The sequence below is a fragment of the Ixodes scapularis genome, unplaced genomic scaffold, assembly GCF_016920785.2.
Source record: "Ixodes scapularis isolate PalLabHiFi unplaced genomic scaffold, ASM1692078v2 PGA_scaffold2__306_contigs__length_199485367, whole genome shotgun sequence".
NCBI lineage: Eukaryota > Metazoa > Arthropoda > Arachnida > Ixodida > Ixodidae > Ixodes > Ixodes scapularis.
In genome coordinates, this window is record NW_024609857.1 from 3,006,046 (window position 1) to 3,030,988 (window position 24,943).

The following is a 24,943-nucleotide window of genomic DNA, read 5'->3' on the forward strand; positions in this document are numbered from 1 at the left end:
AACATTACGTTGTCCACTAAGGTTGTAATTTTAACCTACTCTAAAGGTGCACTCCAACAGCTCCAACGAAGTGATAAACGCACGCCACTACTGGCTAGAATTGCATTAGAGGCTCAAACAGTGGAGGATCTAGGGTGGACAGTCGCCATGCAGTGGATCCCGTCTCATGTTGGAATTTCCGGCAATGAGCGAGCGGACACACTGGCTGCAAGGGCCCATGACGATCCGGCGCCGACGTTTCTGTTGGACCGATTCAACGAGGGGCATCGATTAATTCATGATGAGCTTCAGCAATTTCATTCACATCCTGGAGTGGCGATTGGCAAGCCGCCTCCAACGATTCCTCGGAACCTTCCACGTGCCGACCCCTCACTGCTACACAGACTCCGGGCTGGGTGTCCATACACGGGAAAGCGGCTTCACATGATGGGCCGCAAACAAGACCCCAACTGTCCAGACTGTGGGGATCCAGAAGATTCGGAGCACGCGTTCCTGTTGTGCCCTGCTCATGTGACCCCAGAAGAACGCTTCTTCAGAGTTACGCACATGCCTTATACATGCCACTGTCACTTACTTATACATGACACTGTCAACGACATATTTAATACTGAGGGTCACCGGTGGGCGACAGCAAGAGCGTTTCGTGCACTTCTACGATTTTTTCGAGAAACAGGCCTTGAAGACAGACTTTGACTTTACTAGGGAATCGGCCAGATGCTGGTAATTGATCACGTTTCCAGCGAAACAGTGACTAGAAAGTTTTAACATAGCGGTGCCGCGGTGTCGTTTTTGTTGCTGCGGTGCCGGGGCAGGGCTCGGGCCGCACCGGAGAAGGAGGAGGGGCGACGTTCGGGCCAGCCGTCATGTGGGTGCCGCACTGGAACAAAAACTCCCGGGCAGTGGGGCACGGAGGAAGGCTGAGCGATTCCTTGCGGTCGGTTTGGGGTATGCTCCCGGCGTGGCGGGGGCGGTGACATCATTGCGGTGGCGCTGTGCTGAACATTTCATGTCCCTTCTTGAGCCTCTCTGCATGGCACTCACAGTATGCAAAAATTGCCCTTTTTCTCATTCTTTTACTCTCTCCTATTCTCTTTTTCATCCCTTTCCCTAATCCCCCACCAGGTAGTGACTCTCCCCATCAACGGAGGCCCACAATCTCCAGGTGTCCACCCTTTCCCGTTACCCCAGAAATAAATAAACAAACAAACAAACAAACAGCAGCGCAGCTCGCATCGAAAGCAGACTCCGCACCGGCGTCTGCTTTCGATGCTTCTTTCGATGCGACTTTCGATGCGTGCTGAGCTGCTTTTCCCCGGTGCTGCGATTTCGTGAAACTTTCGCCGGGTCCTCAAAGATCGGGCTATCGTTCACGCCGGTTTCAAAAATATGTTTTACGGAACAATTTCAATCAAGCACGAAATATCACCCACGCTATTTTGATGGCAGCCTGCCACCACAACTGCTACAACGCTGTCTGCCATGGATGGATGATAGTGGCTGCACCAGCTGTACATTTGTTAGAGGTAAGATAACTCTACCAAAAAGATGGCCGCTAGTGGCCGCATTCGCGGAGCGGGCAAACGCGATCTAGCATTTGTCATAGAGATCAGTCCCTGCTTTCAATCGTTCATATGTCAGCTCGTGTTGCTGACGTCACCCCAAAGCGCCGGCTAGAATGAGGCACCAGGCGATTCCTCGCTCTTGCAATAGACATATTGCTAAATTGCCCAAGCATCAAGGAGAATGCTGAGAATGTAAGTCTACGCGCCGTACGCGCTCGCCTTTCAGGAACAAAAAATTCGAAGTAAATAATCTAAATAAGGCGTTGACGTACGCGCGTACAAGATGAATTATGTTTTGGCACTACTGCAGGCGCCAGAGCGTGCAGCGCATGTAATTATACACTGGAAACATTTTCCTTGGTAGTGCTGTTTAGAGTGTGGAATTCTTGTGAAACATAGACCGATGTCACCAGCCAGTTTGGCTACGCTAGCTACGCCCCCTCTGCACCAATGCATCGTGAGAAGTTAAAGGCCTGTTCACACATGCAGCGGAGCGCTACAAGCACAGCGCTGACCTCGCGCTAAGTGCGTGCTGACAGGAGCGTTCACCAGCTTTGTATCGCACCGTCAAAACTGTTGCTCATAAGAAACAATAAGTAGCTGAAGGCAGGCCAGGGTATGGCCTGCCTTCAGGCCATACTTAAAATAGCCATACTTAAAATGAGGAACATATGTCCACAAATGGAGGAACCAGAGGAGGAACCTCCCCCCTGGGAATCGGCGCTAATCAAAACAGACGTACCAGACAAAAGAGACCAGGTCAGGGACAGGGAAACTGCGGGGATGAAGCACCTGAGGAGAGTAAAAAAACTCCAGAAAAAAGAAAACACCCAGGTCATCTACACCGATGCAACAGTTACTAAGGAGGGAAAAGCGGCTTGTGCATGGTTTAACACGATAAAGAACAACTATGGGCGAAGGCTCCTGGAAGAAGGAACCCACGTGAAAAGGGCCGAACTAGAAGCAGTGGCCGACGCCATACAGAGCCACTGCCATGAAGAAAAGAAGACAATATACCTCTTTTCGGACTCTAGAGAGGCCATCGAGGAACTTCGAAACCCATGCACCATGGACAAGGCAGCACAAAAGATCATGATAAACATCAAAGAAGCAAGAAGCAAGGACACCAACTTCTACCTGGAGTGGGTTCCCGGTCACTCAGGGATCCTTGGACAAGACAGGGCCGAGCGGGAAGCCAAGGCGGAGATAATCTTCCAATACTATCGCCACCAATCGACGCTTCCAGCCATCGTGCCCGTCGAGCAACGGGACCCGTTTGACTTCGCTCCTCACGAGGCCAGGGACGTCAATAAGGAACGAAGAAGGGCCAGACTTAATGCCCTTAAACCTATCCCTCCTGCCCTACCAACAATGAGGCTCAGTAGGTGGCAAAGGGTTTGCATTAGGAGGTTGCACTCTGAAGCCACGAACGACCCATGTACGCTTAGTAGAAAAGGCATAAGCCAAGATAGCGGCTGCCCCTTCTGCGAACAGACTACAGGAAGCCTAAGGCATATGTTTTGGGAATGCGAGTGCTGGAAAGAAAAGAGGGTGAAGCATAAGACCTCAGCAAGGGTAATAAGTTATGAAGAATGGACCCAACCATTACAAGCGTTAGAAGATACAGAACGCAATAAGGAGCTGCTTAAGAGTCTCCTAGACTTCATCGCCTCTACAGGAATAAAAAGATTCATCTAGGCACCGCGTAGCAAGCTCCTGTACCTGCGCGACGCCTCCCCCCCCCCCCCCTCACATTTTTTAAAGTCTAAAGACTTCAGTCGCAAGACTTTTCTTTTTTTTCTTACAATAAACGTTTTCCAACCAAGGGTATGGTTCACATAATAAACGTTTCAATCAATCAATCAGCGCTATTAGCGGCGAGATGTTTCGGTGGCGCCCTCGTTGGTTACCTTTCGTGACGTCATTACCTTGTGAACAACAAGCTGGATGGTGTTTGTAATGAGCATTCTGGAAGCCTGAAATCATAGCGGTCTCAAAGCAACACTGCCAACACCGCCAAAATTGAACTTCTTACATTTCTCTTATTTCCGTCGATGAGAAATCCTTTCCTGGCGTCATAGTCAGCATTCGGCCAATTGTGGTGGGCCGACCACAGCGACACTTTCGATCGCTACATCTGAGAACCGGCCTTTAGTCTTTGCGCGTTCGACAACATTGCTGGAGCTCTGCGCGTGCAGAACACGAGACAGCACGAGATGTCTCCCTGCCGCTTGCCCCCTGTGCATATCCTGTGAACTAAAGTTAGGGAGGTGTCACGCATACGCCGAACGCTTAGTGACGTCAACGCGACCCGATCCATGGCGCTTCTATCTAGTCAACCGGTCGCAGAAACTTCTTAAAGATGCTCAAAATTCACTTTCTGTGAACTGTCCAAGGGCTATGCAGGCAGTCGATTCTTCGCATATTTATTTTTATAGGGATCATCCCGTAATGCATTCCTCTCTAAACAATTAAAAAATAATAATCAGCTTGGTGAAACGACTCCTGGCGAAGTCACGGCTTTCCGCTGCCTTCTCCGGGCTGCAAATGTCCGTGGTTTCGAGCGTACACTTTCGCGCACAATACTGCTGTCCTGTCGTTTCCGAAGTTCGTTCGTCCGTTTTTTGTTTTTTGTATTTTTTTTCTTGCCCTCAAAGAATGCCGCACGTTGATCCCAGGAGTGAAGTGATCCAGGTGCGCACAAGAACTGCTCTTCCTCGCTAGGTGGTGGACACGAGGCATTCCTGCGGAGGAACAGACGTGAGTTTATGATGTGGCAAAGAAAGGTTCATCATACTGTTGAACTCGGGAAGAGACATTGTAGGAGAAGTGGGGGGAAAAGAGAGGTCGATATAACGTGCACTACCGCGTGATGAACATCCAGAACTCCAGGTTTCCGGTCGTAGTATGGTGCCTGGAACGCGCCTCCGACTAACGCGTTCACCGCGGCCAAACAAGGGGTCCCTCGATTTCCGCCTGATGACGTCATAGAAGTGTCATGCTGTCGCCGGTCGCAATCCTGGCGGCGTCCCAGTGCTGTACGTGGCAGACGCCTGTTCTACCGCAGGTCGTTCTCCAATGTGACAGTTTACGGAAGCTTCGGCAGCCAGAAGTTGGGACGCCGAGACGACAGCGACATTCCCGTTCGCTCGTGCTTAACGTAATAGAATAGAAAACACCGCAAAATAGTAGCGAAGTTACTTTACTCGTTAGTCATTTTGCGATCTAACGAGTACGATAGTACGTTACTGGAAAAATCTACCACGGTCGATCGAATACCATTTCATCGTTTCGATAGCATTTCTAGGACCAACAGCCAGGATCGCGGCGTGCGACAGCATGACACTCCGGCTTCTGTGACGCCATTTGTTGCCACGTCGGGGCCTTTCTGATGTATGGGCAGCATAGAACGCTAAACACACCAGTCGGAGACGGGCTCCAGATACAATGGTCGCACTAGACTGGAAGGAATTCCCTTCGACATCGTGAAACCATGCAGTATCTTCAAATTTCAGAGGCGAATCGACTTCTAGCTGTGTAGATATTTGCACCGTTCATATGGGGCTTTGTGGCCCAGAGCTAGATGGCCTACGGGCACTTTTAGTCCAGTATCGGCCAACATAACGCCTGAATGTGAAATTTTACATTTAGCGTAACATTTGCTTTAATTTGATACAGTGTCCCCGGGGTGCAGCCGTTCAATGAGAACATTTTGCTAACAAAAAGTAGAGATCACTTAGTCCTTGCCGCGTCGTGCCTGAAGGCGGGAAATTTAGATAGAGTTAATCGCACGATTGTCGTTAAACGCTGCATGTGAGGCTTTCCATGTAGCGCATATAACGTGAGAAGTTATATCAACTTTTTTTCGGAGATGGTGGTCTCTCTCAAGTTTTTGTCACATTAACTCCCCTCGGGCGTGACGTTTGATCCCGATGAACATGCATATATTACCCCAAGTCCCATAGGGCGAGTTATCCTTTGTAGCCGCGACGAATTCCAATACACGAGTATCCGCTCTACAGTCTGCTCATGGTGGCAGTATGAAAGAGTTAAGAAGAAGAAAAAACGTTATCTCAGCCCGCGATAGCGTGTTACACCTCTTCACCCGTAGGGACCTTAAAGTACCGGGGCTCTAATTTGGACACTTGGCGAAAAAGTGGGCGAGGAATGCGGCTGCCTTGATTGGTCGGCGCCGCGCTTGATTTCAGGGAATGGCGGCGGTCGAATTTTTAGCAACGTGTTCAGATTAAAGCTCCTGGAAAGGGGCACGCCTTGACGCATTCCTTTGTGCATAACAATAAAGAAGAAAAACGGTACGCAACCGAACCTCGACTCAGTGAAAGGTTGTAAGCTTTTCGCGACGTTGAGCGATTATAATTTGGCGCATTACGTTCCAATGTAGGCCCGAAAAATGCCGAAGGATAAACGGCAGCAAACGCCCCCTTGGTGTGCGCTTGCGTTGGTTCTTGCAATATAATTCAGCAATTGCCTATTTAGAAGCAAACACGGACGACGTTGCCCCACGGTCGTCTTTTTCCGTTGCGCGTCCACACCGAGGTTTTCGCCGAAAGTGCGGGCGCTCCCATGTCCCGTCTAAAACGGCACCCAACAACGACTCCCTGTCTTAATACACACCGCACAAGGTCTGCCCAGCGCCTTCTCTGAAAACAAGGTATCGGGGAAAAAGTCGCAGACACTTGTTCGAAGCATCTTTGCTTCCTACATGCCTCAATCACGTCTGCAGATAGTTTTTGTATGAGCAACGCGACAGGAAGAAACAGACATCAGACAGTCTCTGCCGCCTGTGTGATGTATTCACCGCGTCGTTAGAGTGCCACTCAACTACATCTGCCCAGCGCCTTCTCCGAGGACAAATTGTCGTCGAAGGTACCAAAACCCAAGCGCGACCGTTCGCGGCCTTTCCGAGCCGTCATCGCTGGAAATCCCGCCGCTCATAAAGTGACCGCCGGTTTCGACGCGGGGCGCACCTGGCCGACCTAAGTTCGCTTCGTTGCGAGAAGGATGGCAAAAATCGATGCGCTATCTGGCAAGCGAGCCACGGAGGGCACTTCCGGAACGAGCCCAGGCTGTGCCGTGCTTCCTGGCTTCGACGCTCGGGAAGACCGGCACGGGAAGCCGTCATCCGCGTCCCACGCTGGGGGGAAGCTCTCGCACTCTCCACTGCGTTGTGGAACGGAGCGACATTTTTTTTTTTTTTTTTTGCATATAACGTGAACATTGTATTAAAAGAAATGGCGTATGCCATAATTAAGGGTTTCTGGTTTAAAGTATTCCGTCCCCACTCCCCCTCCTCTCCCCCGCCCCCCCCCCCCCCCCCCAAAAATCCCATAAGAAGAACTTAGTGCAGAATACAACGGTGGGAAAATAACAACGAAAAGGATTATCGTTCACATTCACGGTTTTCAATAATTTAATTCTTAATGTGCTGAAAACTGCTATGAAAGATGTCCGCTCCTCCTGTACGCCCTGAGCCTGGAAACTCCGAACTCCGCAAAGTTACGACCGCGAAACCGCGTTCGTCATGGCGCGCTCGGTGAGCGCAAAGTAAACCTCGTCCCTCTAAGTGTGATGCGATAGATATTAAACTGTTACATGCACATTGCATCAAACATCGAGACAAATTATTTTTTTTAAAAAAAGGAAGTTGCAAGGCACGTCGCTCTCTACTCTCGGTCGATCTTGCGTCGATCTACGTCGAAGGTCGCCAAGCGGCAATGTCTGAAGAGGATATAATTAGAATGCAATTAAATGCAAAGGTCCAAGCGAGCTGGACAAGAATGATGAAAATAATCCCTGGAGAAGGGGAACAATAGGGACAAAGGACAAACACAAATCTCCAAACACAGCTAGGTGACTGGTGCGCGACCGAAAAAATCCGCCTGGTCCGGGTATCGAACCCGGGACCTCTCCATTACAGGTGGAGCGCTCTACCAATTGAGCTAACCAGGGGTTAGACATCAGTAGAGCAAACGGGTTTTATCAGCTGCCACCAGTCTAACACCAACAAGGGTGAAGCTTGCAATTTAAGGTTATAATTAGAATGCAATTAAATGCAAAGGTGCAAGCGAGCTGGACAAGAATGATGAAAATAATCCCTGGAGAAGGGGAACACCCTTGTTGGTGTTAGACTGGTGGCAGCTGATAAAACCCGTTTGCTCTACTGATGTCTAACCCCTGGTTAGCTCAATTGGTAGAGCGCTCCACCTGTAATGGAGAGGTCCCGGGTTCGATACCCGGACCAGGCGGATTTTTTCGGTCGCGCACCAGTCACCTAGCTGTGTTTGGAGATTTGTGTTTGTCCTTTGTCCCTCTTGTTCCCCTTCTCCAGGGATTATTTTCATCATTCTTGTCCAGCTCGCTTGCACCTTTGCATTTAATTGCATTCTAATTATAACCTTAAATTGCAAGCTTCACCCTTGTTGGTGTTAGACTGGTGGCAGCTGATAAAACCCGTTTGCTCTACTGATGTCTAACCCCTGGTTAGCTCAATTGGTAGAGCGCTCCACCTGTAATGGAGAGGTCCCGGGTTCGATACCCGGACCAGGCGGATTTTTTTGGTCGCGCACCAGTCACCTAGCTGTGTTTGGAGATTTGTGTTTGTCCTTTGTCCCTCTTGTTCCCCTTCTCCAGGGATTATTTTCATCATTCTTGTCCAGCTCGCTTGCACCTTTGCATTTAATTGCATTCTAATTATAACCTTAAATTGCAAGCTTCACCCTTGTTGGTGTTAGACTGGTGGCAGCTGATAAAACCCGTTTGCTCTACTGATGTCTAACCCCTGGTTAGCTCAATTGGTAGAGCGCTCCACCTGTAATGGAGAGGTCCCGGGTTCGATACCCGGACCAGGCGGATTTTTTCGGTCGCGCACCAGTCACCTAGCTGTGTTTGGAGATTTGTGTTTGTCCTTTGTACCTCTTGTTCCCCTTCTCCAGGGATTATTTTCATCATTCTTGTCCAGCTCGCTTGCACCTTTGCATTTAATTGCATTCTAATTATAACCTTAAATTGCAAGCTTCACCCTTGTTGGTGTTAGACTGGTGGCAGCTGATAAAACCCGTTTGCTCTACTGATGTCTAACCCCTGGTCAGCTCAATTGGTAGAGCGCTCCACCTGTAATGGAGAGGTCCCGGGTTCGATACCCGGACCAGGCGGATTTTTTCGGTCGCGCACCAGTCACCTAGCTGTGTTTGGAGATTTGTGTTTGTCCTTTGTCCCTCTTGTTCCCCTTCTCCAGGGATTAATTTCATCATTCTTGTCCAGCTCGCTTGCACCTTTGCATTTAATTGCATTCTAATTATAACCTTAAATTGCAAGCTTCACCCTTGTTGGTGTTAGACTGGTGGCAGCTGATAAAACCCGTTTGCTCTACTGATGTCTAACCCCTGGTTAGCTCAATTGGTAGAGCGCTCCACCTGTAATGGAGAGGTCCCGGGTTCGATACCCGGACCAGGCGGATTTTTTCGGTCGCGCACCAGTCACCTAGCTGTGTTTGGAGATTTGTGTTTGTCCTTTGTCCCTCTTGTTCCCCTTCTCCAGGGATTATTTTCATCATCTGAAGAGGATGACGGCTTGAAGCACCGTGGCGGGATCCAAGTTTTGGTGAAAGAGGGAACAACGGCGGCAAGTATTCATGAGCGCATGACGAGTGTGTACGGAAACAGCGCGCAGTAATAGGCTATCAAACGTCTTTGGAAGACGACCTACGACACTATCGCCCCGTTGAAGTCACCACTGAGGAAATGTGTCGCAGAGTGGAAGGCATGGTCACAATGAATAGGCGTGTTGCGATTCTCCAGGTTGCTACAAAACTTTGCAGTGGAAAAGTGGGCCGTGGTACTGGGTCCGTGCCAACGATCTTTCGCGAACATTTGGGTCTGTCCAAGGACTGTGCGCGTTGGGTTCCCAAAATTTTTACACCTGAAATGAAGAAGGATCGAGTGGAATGATGTCGCGAAATGTTTGCAGTGATGAACGCTGATGGGAGCTGCTTTTACCGGCGGTCGGTGACGGGGGCTAAAACCTGGACCTACCACTGGACCCCGTGAACAAACAATAGAGCATGGCCTGGAAGCGCAAGAATCCTTAAAATTCAAGACAGCTTCTGCGGGCAACATCATAGCGACATTTTTTTGGGGAGGGATGAAGATAGTGCTCTGCTGATGAATCCCCTACCACCCAAAACTACAATAACAGGGGTCTATTACATCCAAGTGCTGGTTCATTTGCGTGAGGCCACCAATAAAAAACACCGGGGGAAATTGAGCAAGACGAATTAATATCTTCACGACGATGCTCCAGTGCACATGTTCCACATTGCACAAGACGCTGTACGACAATGCGGGTTCGAAGTCGCCAACAATACAGCCTATTCTCCGGACCTTGCCCCCAGTTGTTTCTTCTTGTTTCGACATCAAAGAAAAATCTTCGAGGACACCGATTTCTTTATGATGATGACCTCAAAGAGGCAGTTGATCACTATTTTTAGGGACGTAACAAAAGGTTTGTTCTCTTCGGGAATAAGAGAACTTAGCGATGTGTGAAGCGTGCGGACGTTCAAGGGGCCTGGGTTGAAAAATAAAACTGTGTTCTTGATCTCAGAGTTCTCGCTTCTATGTTAGGCTTCGAACTGACTAAAAACCCCTCGTAGAAACAACGTTCAGTGATTGCAGGACAACCGCAGGGAACGCTGGCAGCAGCCGTCGAATCCAGATCATCCTCGGCTCAAACGGCCAGCCTCAAAGGGATCTGACCGCGGGGTCTGGATATTCGGGTTATTTATCCAGATATTCGGACTATCCAGATATTTGGACTATCCAGATATTCGGACTATTCAGATATCCGGCCATATTCTCCTCCGAGCGTTCTCCGTGGATTCTGCAGGGAACCGATTTAACACCGCAAGATCTACTTTGCCTCTCGCGGGGAGAGCAAAGATTGCGTTTGTAGACGGTTCGTTTGCCAATGCCGGCAGAGAACGCGGTTCGTCTGCTACGAAGCGCCATTCAAAACACACAAAAAAAGAACGCAACGTAGTATGCGGTCTGGTTACGGACCGGGAAAAAAAAAAGCATTGATCACATTGATCGTCGGCTACGAACCGAGTGCCGCGGAGATCTGAGATCGGGCGCGGGTTGAAATAGTGATCATCTGCTATTTCACGTTGGAAGCTACTGACAACCCGCGCTTCTTTTCCATACCTCATGTTGTTCTGCTGCCCTACACAAGCTCACATCAGCCGGTGGATGAAGGAGTACCAAGGAGAAGCAAATCAGAGGCCGCAAATCAGAGCGAAAATTACGTTTCGTCCGGTTCCCGCTCGTTGGCTTGTTGGCTTTGGATACCGGAGCTGAGTTCTCAACAGGGAGCGAAGTGTCCGGTTCCCCTTTGTTCGGTCGTCCGAGAATGTCAATCCGCAGGAAGAGGGGAGGCGCTGCCGCATCGGGGCACAACGCCGATCTTTTGCTAGCAGACCCGTAGTCGCTGTGACGGAACGTCGTGCGAGCCATGGCAAGCGCTGAGGAAACTACAACTCCCACAAAAAGCCGCAAATGTAGAAATCGGTCGTAATAAGGCGGCCTTTTCGACGATACAAAAAATCCGGAATTCAGGCTCAGGCAACCGAAGGAACATTCCTTAGAATCAAATGTACCACTGTATTTTCTCTCGCCCTCGTGTACCGCTGCGGTCTTTCTCCCATTCCACATGCTGGAGTCACGCCAGTGCCAAGTATAGAAGCCGATACACTCCAACTTCATGTGTCACAATCGTGCCAGAAATAGACGCCGAAAACCAAAAACCCGATAGCCATTCAGCGTCTTTCCTGTCTTCTGTTTCCTTCAACAGTTTCCTAACGTTGTTCGCTGATTTGAATCATGTGTAATCGGAACCATCTAGCCCAGCTCAGCACCCTTCTACCCCGATAGCCATACCCGGTCGAATGTTTAAATTCGGCTCAGGGACGTTAAGCGATTCTTGCGTAAAATAAGTGCACATAAAACGAAACATTGAGGCTAGATCTACTTGGAGGATAGACCTGGAGGCTAGGGCAGCCGGGACAAGAACACGCAGTGAGGCATGCAGGGAACGGGGTCCTAAGCTCCTGTACAAACACTTTTGATCGAAAACGGAATCCCCCGAGAACCTGGCAAAAGGGAAGGCGGCCTTCAGTTCAGGCCGCCTTCTCTTTCGCCTTTTGGACTCTCGCGCAGTTCAACTTTAATAGATCAAAGTCAGTTGGCAAGCTTCCTAGAACGTCTGTCGCCTTTTCGTGGCACGTCCACTCGGAGGCGCTCGCTACGCTATCAGGCCGCCCTATGGACATAATCGACTGAGCAGGTGGAACGTTAAATGCACACTGCCTGCGGTGGAAAGTGCTTCTACTCTTGATTGTATGATAAACAGAAAATTTTCGCAAAAAGAGCGTACGTCGTTCAGAAACGGTCCTTCTCCGTTGACCATTGGAGCGGTGTTGCTGGTCGCGCAAAAATCGCTATCCGGCTGAACCTGCACGCGTGCGAGCGGCAGAGAAGGACCGTTTTCGAACGACACTCTTCCCTGCAGCTTATCAAAGGACAGATCTAAGAACGTTGCGCGCAGCCCAGGGGAGCTCTGGCCGGTGGCCGAGCGGCACGCACCCTAACGGCGCCGAGCGGGAAGAGGAAGTTGTAGTCCTTCCAGCTGGTGGCGGGGGCGGCCCTGGCGCGGCGACGGCTGTTGTGTCGCTGTTTCCAGCGGCCCCGGAACTTGGCCTTGCGCGCGCACAGGCACGGGTAGAAGCTCATCTCGTCACCGCCTTCGTCCGCGGGCGGGGGCGGCAAAATGTCGTCCGGGACCTCGCCGCCTGGAGGGTCCGCGGGCACGGCCGCCGTGCTCGCCGGAGGCGGCGAAGACGTCACCGCGACGGCGTCGCCGGGCCTCGGGTTATCCTCCCGGGGGTCTTCACTGTCTCCACCGCCCGCAGGCACGTTTTCACCTGGAGGCCGAGTGAAACGCGTCAAAGAAACCGGCACATTAAAGAAAGAAAAAAACTTTAGTTTAATACCAGACGGTGATCGAGCATTGGTCTAGTCTCCACAACACAACTGCGTTAAGTCTGAACAAAAGATCCAGAGCTTGAAACTCGCTCTTGGTATCTTTCTCAAAGCATCAAATGGTTGTACCGAGAGCTATATACTTCCTGGCTTGTCTGTCTCTTTCGTTCAACTTCTACGTAGACTACAAGTCTTAAACTGCATTTAATCCATGCATTCAGCCTGCCTCCGTAGCATCCTGTCCTGGGCCGAAACTTAGTAGTGAAGTGACCGAAAAACGCCGGCTGAACTTGTTTGGCCAAGAGATGCCGGCGGATGAGCTTTAAAAGCAGATTTTTTTGTTTATTTCAATGGTACTGCGGCTCCCGTCTGTGAGCCATAGCAGGGGTGGTACATATTGCATTGGTGTGACATGGTTACGAGCACTTTCACGTGGCAGAAGCAACTGCCTCTACAAAAATATCGAGTGACGGAAGGGTTACCATTGCGTTAGCGAGAGAATTCCATTCGTTCATTTCCCGAGGGGAAAAAATATTTGAAGACATCGTGCTTAATTCTATATTGTTTAATGGTTCTAGTATGATTTAGTCTAGCCGAACTTGACGCATACACAGTATATCTGAAATTATTAAATATAAATCTCCCAGCCAGTTTTTGCACGCGTTCAAGTTTATTACTTCCATCTGCTGTGTGCGGCTACCAAACTGTGAGAGCGTATTCCAGTCTAGGACGTACTAGTGATTGGTAAGCAGTCTTTTTTGTTTCGCTATCCGCGAATTTTAAGGTGCGTCGAAGTGTATACAAAGGATACGAAGAAGCGACATCTCACCATCCTCTCGAGAGATAAAAGTGTAGAAAGCTCCGCTACAATCAAGCAAGGAAGGGTCGTGCGGTATTCCATCGATTTCCTCGAACAGACGGTCTCGTAAAAGTAAAACACGCCTTTTTTAAAGCGCAGCTATTCGGCATCCGTTCGTCGGCGTCGCCGTCGCCCTCGCAGTCGGTTTAACCCCCCGCTAAATTTAGAGAGAAATTGAATTGGTGTTGAGGTCACGCGACGTCAATTTTCCTGCTACATTCAGCGGAGAAACTGAATTTGTTCATAGGTGACGTGACACGACGTCATGTGACGTCATGTTCCCCGCTTAATTTAGCGGGGAAACTGAAATAGTTTAAGGTCATGTGACGTCTATTTTCCAGCTAAATTAGTGGGGAAACTGTGGGAGGAGGGGAGGGTACGGAGGAGGAGGAAATGGGGGAGGAGAGGGGGAGGAGAGAAAGGGAGGAAGAGGAGGGGGAGGAGAGAAGGAGGAGAGGAGGGGCATACCCTCCCCTCCGTATCCTCCCCTCCTCCTCCTCAGGAGCTGCGCTCTAATTTCAGAATACAGAAATTTCGAAACGTCTCGTTATTTTTGTGTATGTTCCGCTTTTTGTGAACGTTTCTGCGGCTCCATATCGTTTATACTAATGTGTCTTATGTTCTGATATCGTTTCGCATCGGCGACCCTTAGGAATAAAAAAAGCATACGGACCTCGCGGTCATCCTAAACACATGACACAATACGAACAATGATGATTTAATTAAGTGATGCATGTAAAGAATGCGCAGGCACTTCGAACTGCCTGCGCACGCTTGACCCGCACAGAGTGCATGATCATGTATTTATTATGTGCTTTTGTACTTCCTCTCCTGCGTAGACCGAAAGGTCCGCAGTATTGTAAATAAATAAAATAAATAAATGCGTGCTCTGCGACGGGGAATCCAACGTGAATTTGGTCTGGCTGGTCTTCGATGAACTAGTTGGAGTGCTCAAGATCATGCATTCCGTATTATACGTTGGACAACACAGTCCGTAGGACACATTTTTCTTCGAAGGAAATCGCGAAAGTGAATTCGACGCTTGTTCGAAAAGGACAAACTTCTAAACCTCGAAGTCGTGAACAGAGGACAGTCCTTCTCCTGCTGCCCGACCGCAAACGCCAGTTAAGCTCAGCGTCCAAGGCGAAAGCAGACCAACGAGCTTAGTTCGCAGACTACGTGTGTGTGTGTGTGTGTGTCTGTGTGTGTGTGTGTGTGTCTGTGCCTGTGTGTGTATGTGTGTGTGTGTGTTTCTTCACCGCGTTTTTATTTTTTACCTTGACGTCGTTCTCCCTGTAGTCAAACCCGAAAGCTAACCAGAATGAGCGTTGCTGTCACACTGCTCTAACATCATTCAAATGACACGCTGCTCGACGCAGACAGGATGACATCTGCACCTCAAGGATGTTCGAAGCATTGCTTCATACATGTCTGCAAACATCTCCTCTGCGAGCAATGTGACACACGGAAGGCCACAGACAGTGGCTGAAGACTGTATGATGTATTAGCAGCGTGACCGCGAGGCAGGGCATTCCCTCCGAGACTCGGTATCGAGCAGCGTACTCGGGCAACAAGGAACGCTGCGCTTCCTCAAGGCGACTACGTGACTGCCGCCGGGCGACAGCCGAAACGGTGCTTGCCTTCCCCGCCAGCGGCCGGCGGCGTGTCCTCCCTGGGCGCCTCGGAGGCTGGCGGCGCGGGGCCGGGCGTCGTGGTCGGGGCCGCCGGCTGGGTCGTGGGCCCGGGGCTGGAGGTCACGTGGGCGCCGCCCTGCTCGGGCCCGGAGACCCCGGCCTGGATCGGCTGCTCGGGCTCCGGGAGCTGCGGCACGGGGCCCGCCACGGGCTGCATGTTCTTCACCTGCCGAAGCCGTCCGGGTACATTTACCATGCCAATACGATACTGAGGGAAATGAGATGAGCGAACGTCGGAATAATTGGACGCAAATCTAGCTGCCTTCGTCTCCACTTACTTTTCGAAAGCAAACGCGTTCGGCGTTCAAACATGTTCGACCAGCGAGACAAAGGCAGTTAGCTTTGTGTCTACCCAACCAGAGTTCGCTGTTCTGACGTCCCCTCCTCTCTCTTAACTCAGGGCGCCGCCATCCTTGTCTGCTGCAGGGGCGGGTATAGGGGGGGGGGGGGAAGGGGCGGCCGCCCCTCCTCCTAGCTCCGCAAGGTCAACTTTTAGAGCGCACCTCTTAGGCGCCCGTTTCCAGCTTGAGCGGCATTGGCGTCGCCGTCGGCGTAACCGCGCGGTGCATGATGAGACGTTTCTCTTGATGACGTCAAGCGTGACGTCACTTGTGACGTCACGAGGGTCACCGCGCGTTGCATTGTGAGTAAAATTTCCCGCTAAATGTTGCGGAAAATTTTCCCCGCTAAATTTAACGAAAGACTTTCCCCGCTAAATTTATCGGAAAAAGTTCCCCGCAATATTTAGCGGACAAATTTCCCTCTAGATTTAGCGGAAACAGTTCCCCACTAAATTTAACGAAAACATTTTCCCGCTAAGTTTAGCGGGAAATTTAGCGAAAAATTTATCGCTAAATGAGAGGCGAGCTGGAGAGGAGGAGGGGATGGTACGGATGAGGAGGAGGGACATACCCTCCTCTCCGTTCCTTCCCCTCCTCCTCTTCAAGAGCTGCGCTCTAATTCGGCGTTTAAAAGTCTTTTATTTTTTTTTATTTTGTTCTATTCGCTCTTAACTCAAAACGCCAAAAACTTCCAAGAAAAGAAAGTTCAGGGTCAAAAACATTTTGGTCTGAAAATAAGAACTAAACACTCTTATTTGCCCCTGCGTGTATACTTTGCCGCGATGCGCTCGGAACACCCATTGCCTGTCTTTCCCTTAATCAGCTTATGCAGTAAGTGGGCGAACCGTGTTTTGCTCCCAGAGTCGTGCACTCTCAGTGAAAAAAAAGCAACCGCTTTGTCACCGAAACTGCAACCGCCATTTGGGCTTGATACCGATCGCCCGGCACGAGTAAGTTACAATAAAACGCCAATGTTATTTTCGTTCCAATGGTGTTTACGCGCAGTGCACGCAAGGAAACATTTGACAATCTTTCCCAGAAACATAATTTCCAAAGGCACACCTACCAAACGAATAAAAAATAGTTGCAACGCAAAATAAGTTTTTCGTCCGCAAAACGCCAGTGATCGAGAATCAGCTTCTCGCGATTGTCTTCCACTTTCCCTCTTAATTTCTCGGTCACAAGCAATGGCAACGAAACGTAACGAGCCACCTGAAGCAAATTGTTATTACTAATAATATAAAGTTCACAGAAACATTATATATATATATATATATATATATATATATATATATATATATATATATATATATATATATATATATATATATAATTGCCGAAGCGCTTTACCTACACTGATGAAGAAATTGTGGCAAGTTAAGTTTTGTTCTCTTCTAAATGTACAACTCTGTTGTGAAATTGCAATTTAGTGGTGTCCTGAGATCATATTTTAGCGCTTCGCGTGCAAAAACAATGTATCAACGGGAAAAAAAAAAACAAGCTTGCGTCGCTCTTTTGAAGGAATTGCCAGAACGGAAGTGTGTTGCATGTAGGGCTCATCAGCCTTCGCCATCATCATCATCACCAACATGTCTTTATTTCTGTGCTCATTTACAACGCTTGTCCTAATGTGATACAATAGAACGTCATGGCTCGCACAAACTACATACACGTAAAATGAGTAGTGAAGGACCGCCTCCGCCCTTAAATTCACGATCCTTTCGCAGCGGCTTTCTCCGCACGCCTCCGGAGTGCAAGGCGAAGCCGCCTGGAGGTAGGTGACCGCTCTACGCGGCGGGGGAACGGACGCGAGGACCTCCGTCCGTACGCACAGGGCGGCATTGCTAACGCTAACAATCAATCTCGTTTTGTTGTGTGTGTGTTTTTTTAAGTATTAGCATGGTGTAAAGTGCTCGTTCTAGGGATCAATCTAAGCGCAAACTCAACATACTGTTGGTGACGTGAGCGATCGGAAGAGTCGCAGTGGTCCTCCTGCCACGATTGGCTGAATGCCGAGTATTACGTTAGCGAAGGATTCCTCATCGACGGAAATAAAATGAATGTATGAAATCGAATTTTGACGGCGATGGCAGTGTAGCTCTGAGAGCCCAGTGATTTCAAGCTTCCACCATGCTACTTACAATCACCGTCGAACGTTTTGTTCGCAAGGTAACGACGTTAGGAGAGGGAACCATGGAAGGGCGCCTCCAAAAACATTATGCCGCCAATAGTCACTTACAAGGTGAGCGGAAGGAGCTTCAGTTGCTTCCAGCGCTAGCTTCTTGCCCTCGGCCATAGCCTCCTCTATACTCACAAAGCCTGGCAGTTCGACGACGGAACCATAAAGTGCCCGGTCGGAATTTCGGAGCGCGAGGATCTGGTAGCACAGAGCATCAAAGAGCCTTTTTTCGGAGAACCAGGACGTCAGAGCACAGCTTTTGGAGCGGCGAGGACCCGAAACACACTTGTTCGCTCGGGAGAAGTGTGTTTCGGCGTCTCGCCGCAGCGGGGCGCCAGTCACGTGGCACTCCTCTCATCCGTTGTCTGCCGCTCCACCTTTTCCATTTCGACGACCGCTTCTCGTGGCGTTCTGCCAGGCTTTGTGAGTATCGAGGAGGCTATGCTTCGGCTGGGGGCGTCTCGTGCCCCTCGAGCGCGCGCGCACAGCCAAAGCACAGCGGAAGTCATAGAGCTCGTGCTGGAGGCCGGGCCTTCCAAAGGCCTGTTTGCTCTTTTCACTCTATCGGTGAATATAGAGCTACTAAGTAAGCTACGCTTCAGAGTAACGACACTTCAGCCATTCTGGTGCCTAAAATCATGCTTGCCGGTTATTTGAAGCGTTATCTGAAATCGCAGAAAACGCTTTTCCACACTCGAGAAGTGTTAAAATAGTTCGCGACAGAGCACAGCAACATCACCTGGGCTCCACGACACCGTATTTAAAGCAGAGGAAGTCGCATTTTTGAATTGTGACGATCGACAGTTGCGCATGCTCTGCACTAAGCACCAAGATGGCGGCTCCCACTAGCAGATCGGGGAACGGAGTGCCGATACTCTAAGCGTAGCTCATTTAGTAGCTTCAGGTGAATATAACGCGAGTATTACTGGAAATAATCAGGGATGCCTTTCATCACTCGATATCCTGTTTGAGCCATATGCGAAAATGTGAATTTTTCCTAGCAGACATTGCGCTGGTTGTCGAACAGAATGTCGCGCAACGATAAGAAGCTGTCCTGCAAGCCCCACGAAAAGTCCAAAATATTTGAGGAGTACCAACTTTTAAAACACGAGTGTCGATTTACCGGGGGAGTTTTCCTCAAAACTGTAGACGTTCCCATAAAAATTAGTTTTAAACTGTCCCGCAACGTCCTGTGATAGCTGGCACGCGGTTCGATTTTTAGAGCGGAAAAGAAATTGGCGTAGTTCCGTGTAGATTCAACCCTGCTCTCGGTAGAGTTGGAGGTAGTGAGATCATGTTGCGCCGATGTTGAAATTAAATCAATCTGCACTTCTGCATTTGTCAATATAATGTTTATAAGGAATGGCAACTGGGCTAAGTTAAAAGTTTTTTTTTTTCATTTTATTTACTAGTAAGACTGACATCAATTACAATAGGTTATATATTTCTATTTGCTTACTTTCATCGTAAACCGGAGACACGGAAAAATAAAAAAAAAAAAAACGGACAAAACAACAACAAGTCTCAAACACAGCTTCTAGTTTATTTGAACACCTTTACTTTACTTTACAGTTACTTTACAGTTCTGGTTAGCGCCTCGAGCGCTGTTCAGCACGCAGCGCTAACAGTCATGTTCGACACTCGAACATTGTGAGCTCCGGCCGACTTGCCCCCCTCTAACACAGAAGTCACCAAGTTCCAGGAAGAGCAGCCGCTGTGTACTACCATCCATGCGACCGGCTCGATTGATGAATTGCACTTTATGGTTTCGGTTGCCATTGTGGTTAGGGCGTATTTGGGAAAAAAGAGTAACCCACTCACCCTTTCAGTGGCCATGCAGGAACGCAGCTATGAAAAGAAATCGGAACGGAAAATTATTTTGGCGGAGACATCTCTGCGGCACGTTGAGAGCAGTGTTGTAGGCGTTACCGAAAAAAGGGTAACAAAATACGTTACTCGTTACTTGCGAATAAAAGGAACGCGTTACCGACCTACGTTAATGTTGAGTCACTTTTTGAAAAAGTAACTCGTTACCATTACAGATAAAAAGTAACGCCCGTTACTTTTCCGTTACTTTGGTAATTAGGAATGAACGTGTTTTACTAGTTTGACGGTACAGGTATGCATAGGCACCACACTTTAAGAAACAATATATCTATGAAGAAACAACATAAGAACCTTATCGTCTTTACGATTTCTCCTAAATATTCGCAACAAAAGGATCACAAAGAAGAACGAAAAAACTTAAAAATCCACATGACTTGGCGCCTACAAACACGGAAACAATTGAAGTCTGACTTTTTTAAGCCTTACAAGAACACGCAACGAGTAACGTAACTACGTCACCCGTTACTCGAAATAAGTAACGTAGGTACTGTTTTGAAAAGGTAACGAATACGTTACACGTTTCAGAAAAAATGTGAGTGTTACCAGTAATGCCGTTACTAGTAACAGGTTACCGCCAACACTGGTTGAGAGTCGCAAAGAATATCCAGCCTATGGCGTCACTTAATGACAACTTTGTCAAAACAGAACACTCACTTATGGGCCGCTTCTATCCGGGTGCTAAATGGCCACTGAAACGCACCTTCATAGGCGTGATGCACCCCCGACATTTGCTCGTCATTTTAACTCTTGGAGCCGATTAGGGTACCCAGAAATAACGTTTTCTGCGGACTTTCGTTTTCTTGCCATAGTATAGTGAAACTTTCAAAAGTAACCTCGCCAGCCTCCCCTCTTCTGTATAGTTATTTTATTCCGTCATATTTATTGACGTTCAGACACTTTAAATGTTTGAAGATTTCCGAAAATTAATGCGCTAACAATGGCTGGTTTGATAATAGGCGTGATCGGTCTAGTTGTAACTGCTATCGAATTAAACCATGTTCGTCTGATTCGAATATTCTTCCAGTACAGGATGATATGTAGACATCGTTCCTAGCTCGCTTTACTAGCTAATGTCTATTCTCCGGTGCGAGTCGCCCTCGCAGGCAGTGCAAGCGCCGGGGTGGCGGGGATCAGTCACGTGGGCACCGCTCCCCTAAAGAATGCACCCGGTTGCCAAGTGGTGCACTAGGAGGCCCACCTCCACACGTCCTTGCTAGCTTCGTTAACCTCAGTTGGAGTAAGCGATAGGTTAGAAATGCTGCTCGCATTCGTGCCTTGGCTGAGCGCATGCTCCTAAGACGCCCTATGTAGGGCGTCTCGGGAGCATGTGCTCAGCCAAGGCACAAGTGCGAGCGGCATTTCTAACCTGTCGCTTACTCCAAGTGATAAAATCTGCTGACGTCATGTCCCCTTCTCAGAATAGAGAAACGTCGTGAGATGCAGAAAACCGAGTGATTCGACAAAATTTCTCAGGAGCGGTACGTAAGCGTTTCGCCGCCAATTCTACGACAACATCCCGAGTTAATGAGCGGACGCTTGGGTACCACTCGGTCACGTAAAGCCGCACTCCGACGTCGTACAAAAAAAGGCATTCGCTCCAGACACGATGACATCTGCGCACAGCAAGCATGTTAGCTTCATACATCTGTGCAGAAAGTTTTCGTATGACAAATGTGAGCGTCATACAAGACACGCCTCGGGAAGTGTCTGCGTACCGCTTTTTGTACTATGTATTTGACTCGGGCTTAAAAGCGTGCCCGAAAAGCGCGACGCGCACTTCCCGCGTCTCGACGGGTGCGTTTCACCTTGTTGCAGTTGAGCTTGTTCTCGCAGAGTGCCGTGAGGAAGGCGGCAGCGTCCATGGTGCCCCCCACGTTGTACTGGCAGCCAAGCACCACCATCTTGTCCGAGGGGTCCTGCCGAGCGAAAAAGAGCCACTGAGCCTCGCTCTATGGCTAATGACGTCATTGTTAGTGGACCCCCGTCCCGCCCTAAGCAGTCAGTTGACGAGCTTCCTAAAACGCGCATTTTCGTGGAGCGTACGCTCGATGTCGCTCGCTACAAGATAGGGGGACTTTACTCGTTACACTATCAGCCCGCCCTATGGAAAGCAGCGGCAGAACGGGCAAACGTTGCACGCACATTACCTGCTGTGCAAATGAATTATTTCGTGGTTTTATAGAAAACATAAAGTTTTCGTAAATAACGTCCTTCGAAAATGGTTCTTCTTTTGTTTCCCGTGAGAAGGCGTTCACGCTGGTGGAGCTAAGAACGCTATCCGCCCGCAGAGCCGTAATTTGGCCATTCATTGGGACGTATAAGAGGCAAATGAGGAGGCGCCATTGGCCGAGTGTGGGCTGGACGTGTCCCAGGGCGTCCTCACAAATTCGAATGCGGCCAACCAGAAGCCGCGAATAATATCCCGGCGGTGGTCGCGAGAAGCATAATTAATAAGTGCGTCGGAGTAACTCTCGGTGACTGAAAATATGGTGCACGTGACGTTTCGATCACGGTCATGCAAAATTATGGTAGAAGACATAAAGATTGTACAAGATACAAAAAAAAAAACTTCGCGACTAGGAGAAGGATCGATGTAATCCGTACGCCAGGCGCCGGAGGCCTGGAATCTGCCGTCCGAGCGGTCAGACCCCGTCCGAGCAAAACAGAGTTCGAGCGGCGCATTCGTTTCTAGATCTTTCTGCGCGATCACATTCGAAACATCACGTACACCCTATTTTCAGCCGCGAATAGTTACTGCATTTAACTCTTACGCGTTTGATAAAGAAGTTCCTCGCTACCACCGCTAGGGGAGAGTATTTGGATTCTGGTTGGCCAAGGGAGCACGTCGAGCATGTTAAGCCCTCGATCTGCGTCTGGTTTACGTCCTGGCTTTGCCCGTTCCTCCCATTGACCAAACTCTCTATATAAAGCCTTTTCTTTGCAAACGCCACCAAGCGGTGCTCTAGTCTTTGACGTCCCAGCGAACTCCCGGTTCACAAGAAGAATGAACAAAGCACACCTCAACACCGCTGCTTGAAACGGCGATGAAACATTTAACCACCAATTTTCCAGGGGAACGCAAAAAGAACCAAAAAGGGCGAGATCTGTTCAAATCTTTCGAATATTTTTGTAAACCAACTTGCCTCCTCCAAGACGTTAAATCGTACAGCCGCATCCCCTCGCTAAATCTTTAACTTTGTTGTTCGTGTAGCAGGCATGCTTTCTGGCACTGGTCACATAAGCAAGCTCGACAGGCTCACAAAGATGGAGAAACTGCAAGTCGCTTGGGACGCAAGCAGCGGTTCGTGTTAGTAGACAGCGAAATGGTCAATGCGGCTCTGTCCGCCAGTACCTGCTCGCGTGCAGGCAACATAGGCAGGCACGTAGCCAGGGGGGGGGGGGGGGGGGTCAAGGGGCCCGGGCTCCCCCCCCCCCCCCCCCCCCTTTGCTGGAACCTCCACTCCCCCCTTCCGCTCATACAGAATTTCGTCATGGGCGGGCCCCCCCGAAACAAAATCCTGGCTACGTGCCTGAACAGAGGAGAACCGTTTTCGAAGGCCGCTCTTCCGTGGAGCTTGTCAAATGAAAGATCTAAGAACGTTTCTCCAAGCGGCAAAATAGGCTGAAGCGTCGAGAGTGGCCGCGAAGCGACAGCCGTCCGTCTTGGCGTCGACGCCTGCTAGCGTCGCGCTTTTTGTGAGACGCTGCAAGACGCACTGTCGACGGCGCAAGCTAGGCGGCGCTGCCTGCAAGTGAGGACGGTTAGGCGACAAAGGCCTCGTCCCCTAGGTGCTTATGCCCCCGCGGGTGCTGCGCACGTACGATGCTCCGGAGGAGACACTGGAAACGCTTGACTTGCACCTCGCTGCTCACCGTCGTATCTGCGACCGAAAAAAAAAAAAACGCACCATGGGGGCACTTTTAGGAGCTCGTGCGTATATTCTGACCCGCAAACCGGTCTGAACACCAATCGTTGCTCTTCCTCTAATCGGTTCGGCCAATCAGAAGGGCGATCGATATCACGCTCCAATAACCGCGAGATCTCGGGGAAGCTTCGTGGGCGATGGAGCGTGGTACCGCCCTCTCTTGGGCCAAGCTTATCCGAGGAAGCCCAATGGTTGGGGCCCAGGATGCATCCGCGTGCACTACGTACTCGGACATTTCTCAGTTGCATGCAGTGCTCGTAAAATTCATACAACCATAAAAGCCCGTTCACACACTTGCGACTTCTTAGGACCGAGTTGCTTAAAACCTCTTCGAATATCTTACGACGAGAGAACACACTGGCACCACCTATCGGGTAGCAGTGGAACACTTGGCGGTCCCGCATATTCTCTATTTTTTTCGCGCATCATTCTTTCTTTCTTGGCTTTAAAAACGCCTGTAAAAGTTGTAAACGAACATTCCTTATAAGTAGTACGTACATTTGACCTCGCAAATACCACCAAACCGAATTCGCTCTAGTGAAATGCAGTTCCAGGGTCACCGCATAGATGGCGCCAGCGTGTCAGTGTGTTCACTCGTCGTAAGAGATTTTGAGAGGTCTTAAGGCTCTCTGTTCTAAGGAGTCGCGAGTGCGTGAACGGGCCTTAACGCAAGATACAGTTCGAGATCTGTCGCCTCTGCGCTAGCCAGTCAGCTATACACGATCCATTCATGCATATTCATCGTGCCCCTTCTATGGGATCAGCGAAGAACGAATTATATTAAAACAAAATTGGCCCACCCTCTCTCTCCGCAGTGCCGTGAGCGGCTTAGGTAACTCGTGCTTACGTCCATTTTATGTAAATTAATTTCTTCCGCCGTGCTTTCGCTCTCTATATGAAAGGCTTCCGTATGTTCGACACAGTCAGCTTCCGACAATGTTCAAAAAAAAAAAGGCTAGTTAAAATGTTCAACAAATTTCCGTAGCTTTCTTGACCTCCTGTTATTCAAAAAGAAAAGCTGGAAACCGTCTTTAGCATTCCCAAAATGTGCGGGGGACGAAGGCGCGAGTTCCGAAGTTCATCCGGTACTTTTTGTGCACGGTTACTCGCTGATCCGAGACACAGTTCGAAGCTCGTGCCTCGAGCCCTCGCTGCAGTCCACGGTGGGACGAGACATCGCGTGGGAGGCCAAGGGCTCACCACAGGCCAACGTGTAGAGCAGGGACAGGTTGATCTGCCTGAGGGCCGTATCCATAGCGGCGCTGTTCCTGGCGCCCTTGGCCAGGCTCTCTGGCACCATTGGCAGCAGCAGCAGGAGCAGGAGGAGCACGGGCGTCGAGGCCGTCAGCCAGAGCGCGTGCCGTCGCTGGCTCCCCATGCCGTCTGAGCCGGGCACGAGCGGGGTGCGAGCACGGCTGTTGGCGGTGGGCGGGGGGGCCATGCC

At 49.7% G+C, this 24,943-nt stretch overlaps 1 protein-coding gene across 1 annotated transcript; it reads right to left on the bottom strand.

Annotated features, from left to right (window-relative positions):
* Positions 1 to 4,107: 4,107 nt before the first annotated feature.
* LOC8033210 (protein VASP homolog) lies at positions 4,108 to 24,943 on the bottom strand. Its single transcript, XM_029992122.4, has 7 exons — positions 24,700 to 24,943; positions 23,396 to 23,454; positions 21,379 to 21,489; positions 19,508 to 19,534; positions 15,113 to 15,332; positions 12,218 to 12,555; positions 4,108 to 4,306 (listed from the first exon to the last, which is right to left on the bottom strand). Exons 1-7 carry the CDS (start codon positions 24,938 to 24,940, stop codon positions 4,283 to 4,285), a joined length of 1,020 nt encoding a protein of 339 aa, XP_029847982.3. The 5' UTR covers positions 24,941 to 24,943; the 3' UTR covers positions 4,108 to 4,282.

Coding starts and splice junctions, on each gene's coding strand:
- LOC8033210 (XM_029992122.4), bottom strand. CDS start 24,940: ATGGCCCCCCCGCCCACCGCCAACAGCCGTGCTCGCACCCCGCTCGTG. Junction 12,556..15,112: donor GCCGGCCGCTGGCGGGGAAG/GCAAGCACCGTT, acceptor CTCGGCCTCCAG/GTGAAAACGTGCCTGCGGGC. Junction 4,307..12,217: donor TCCCGCTCGGCGCCGTTAGG/GTGCGTGCCGCT, acceptor GTTCCTCCGCAG/GAATGCCTCGTGTCCACCAC.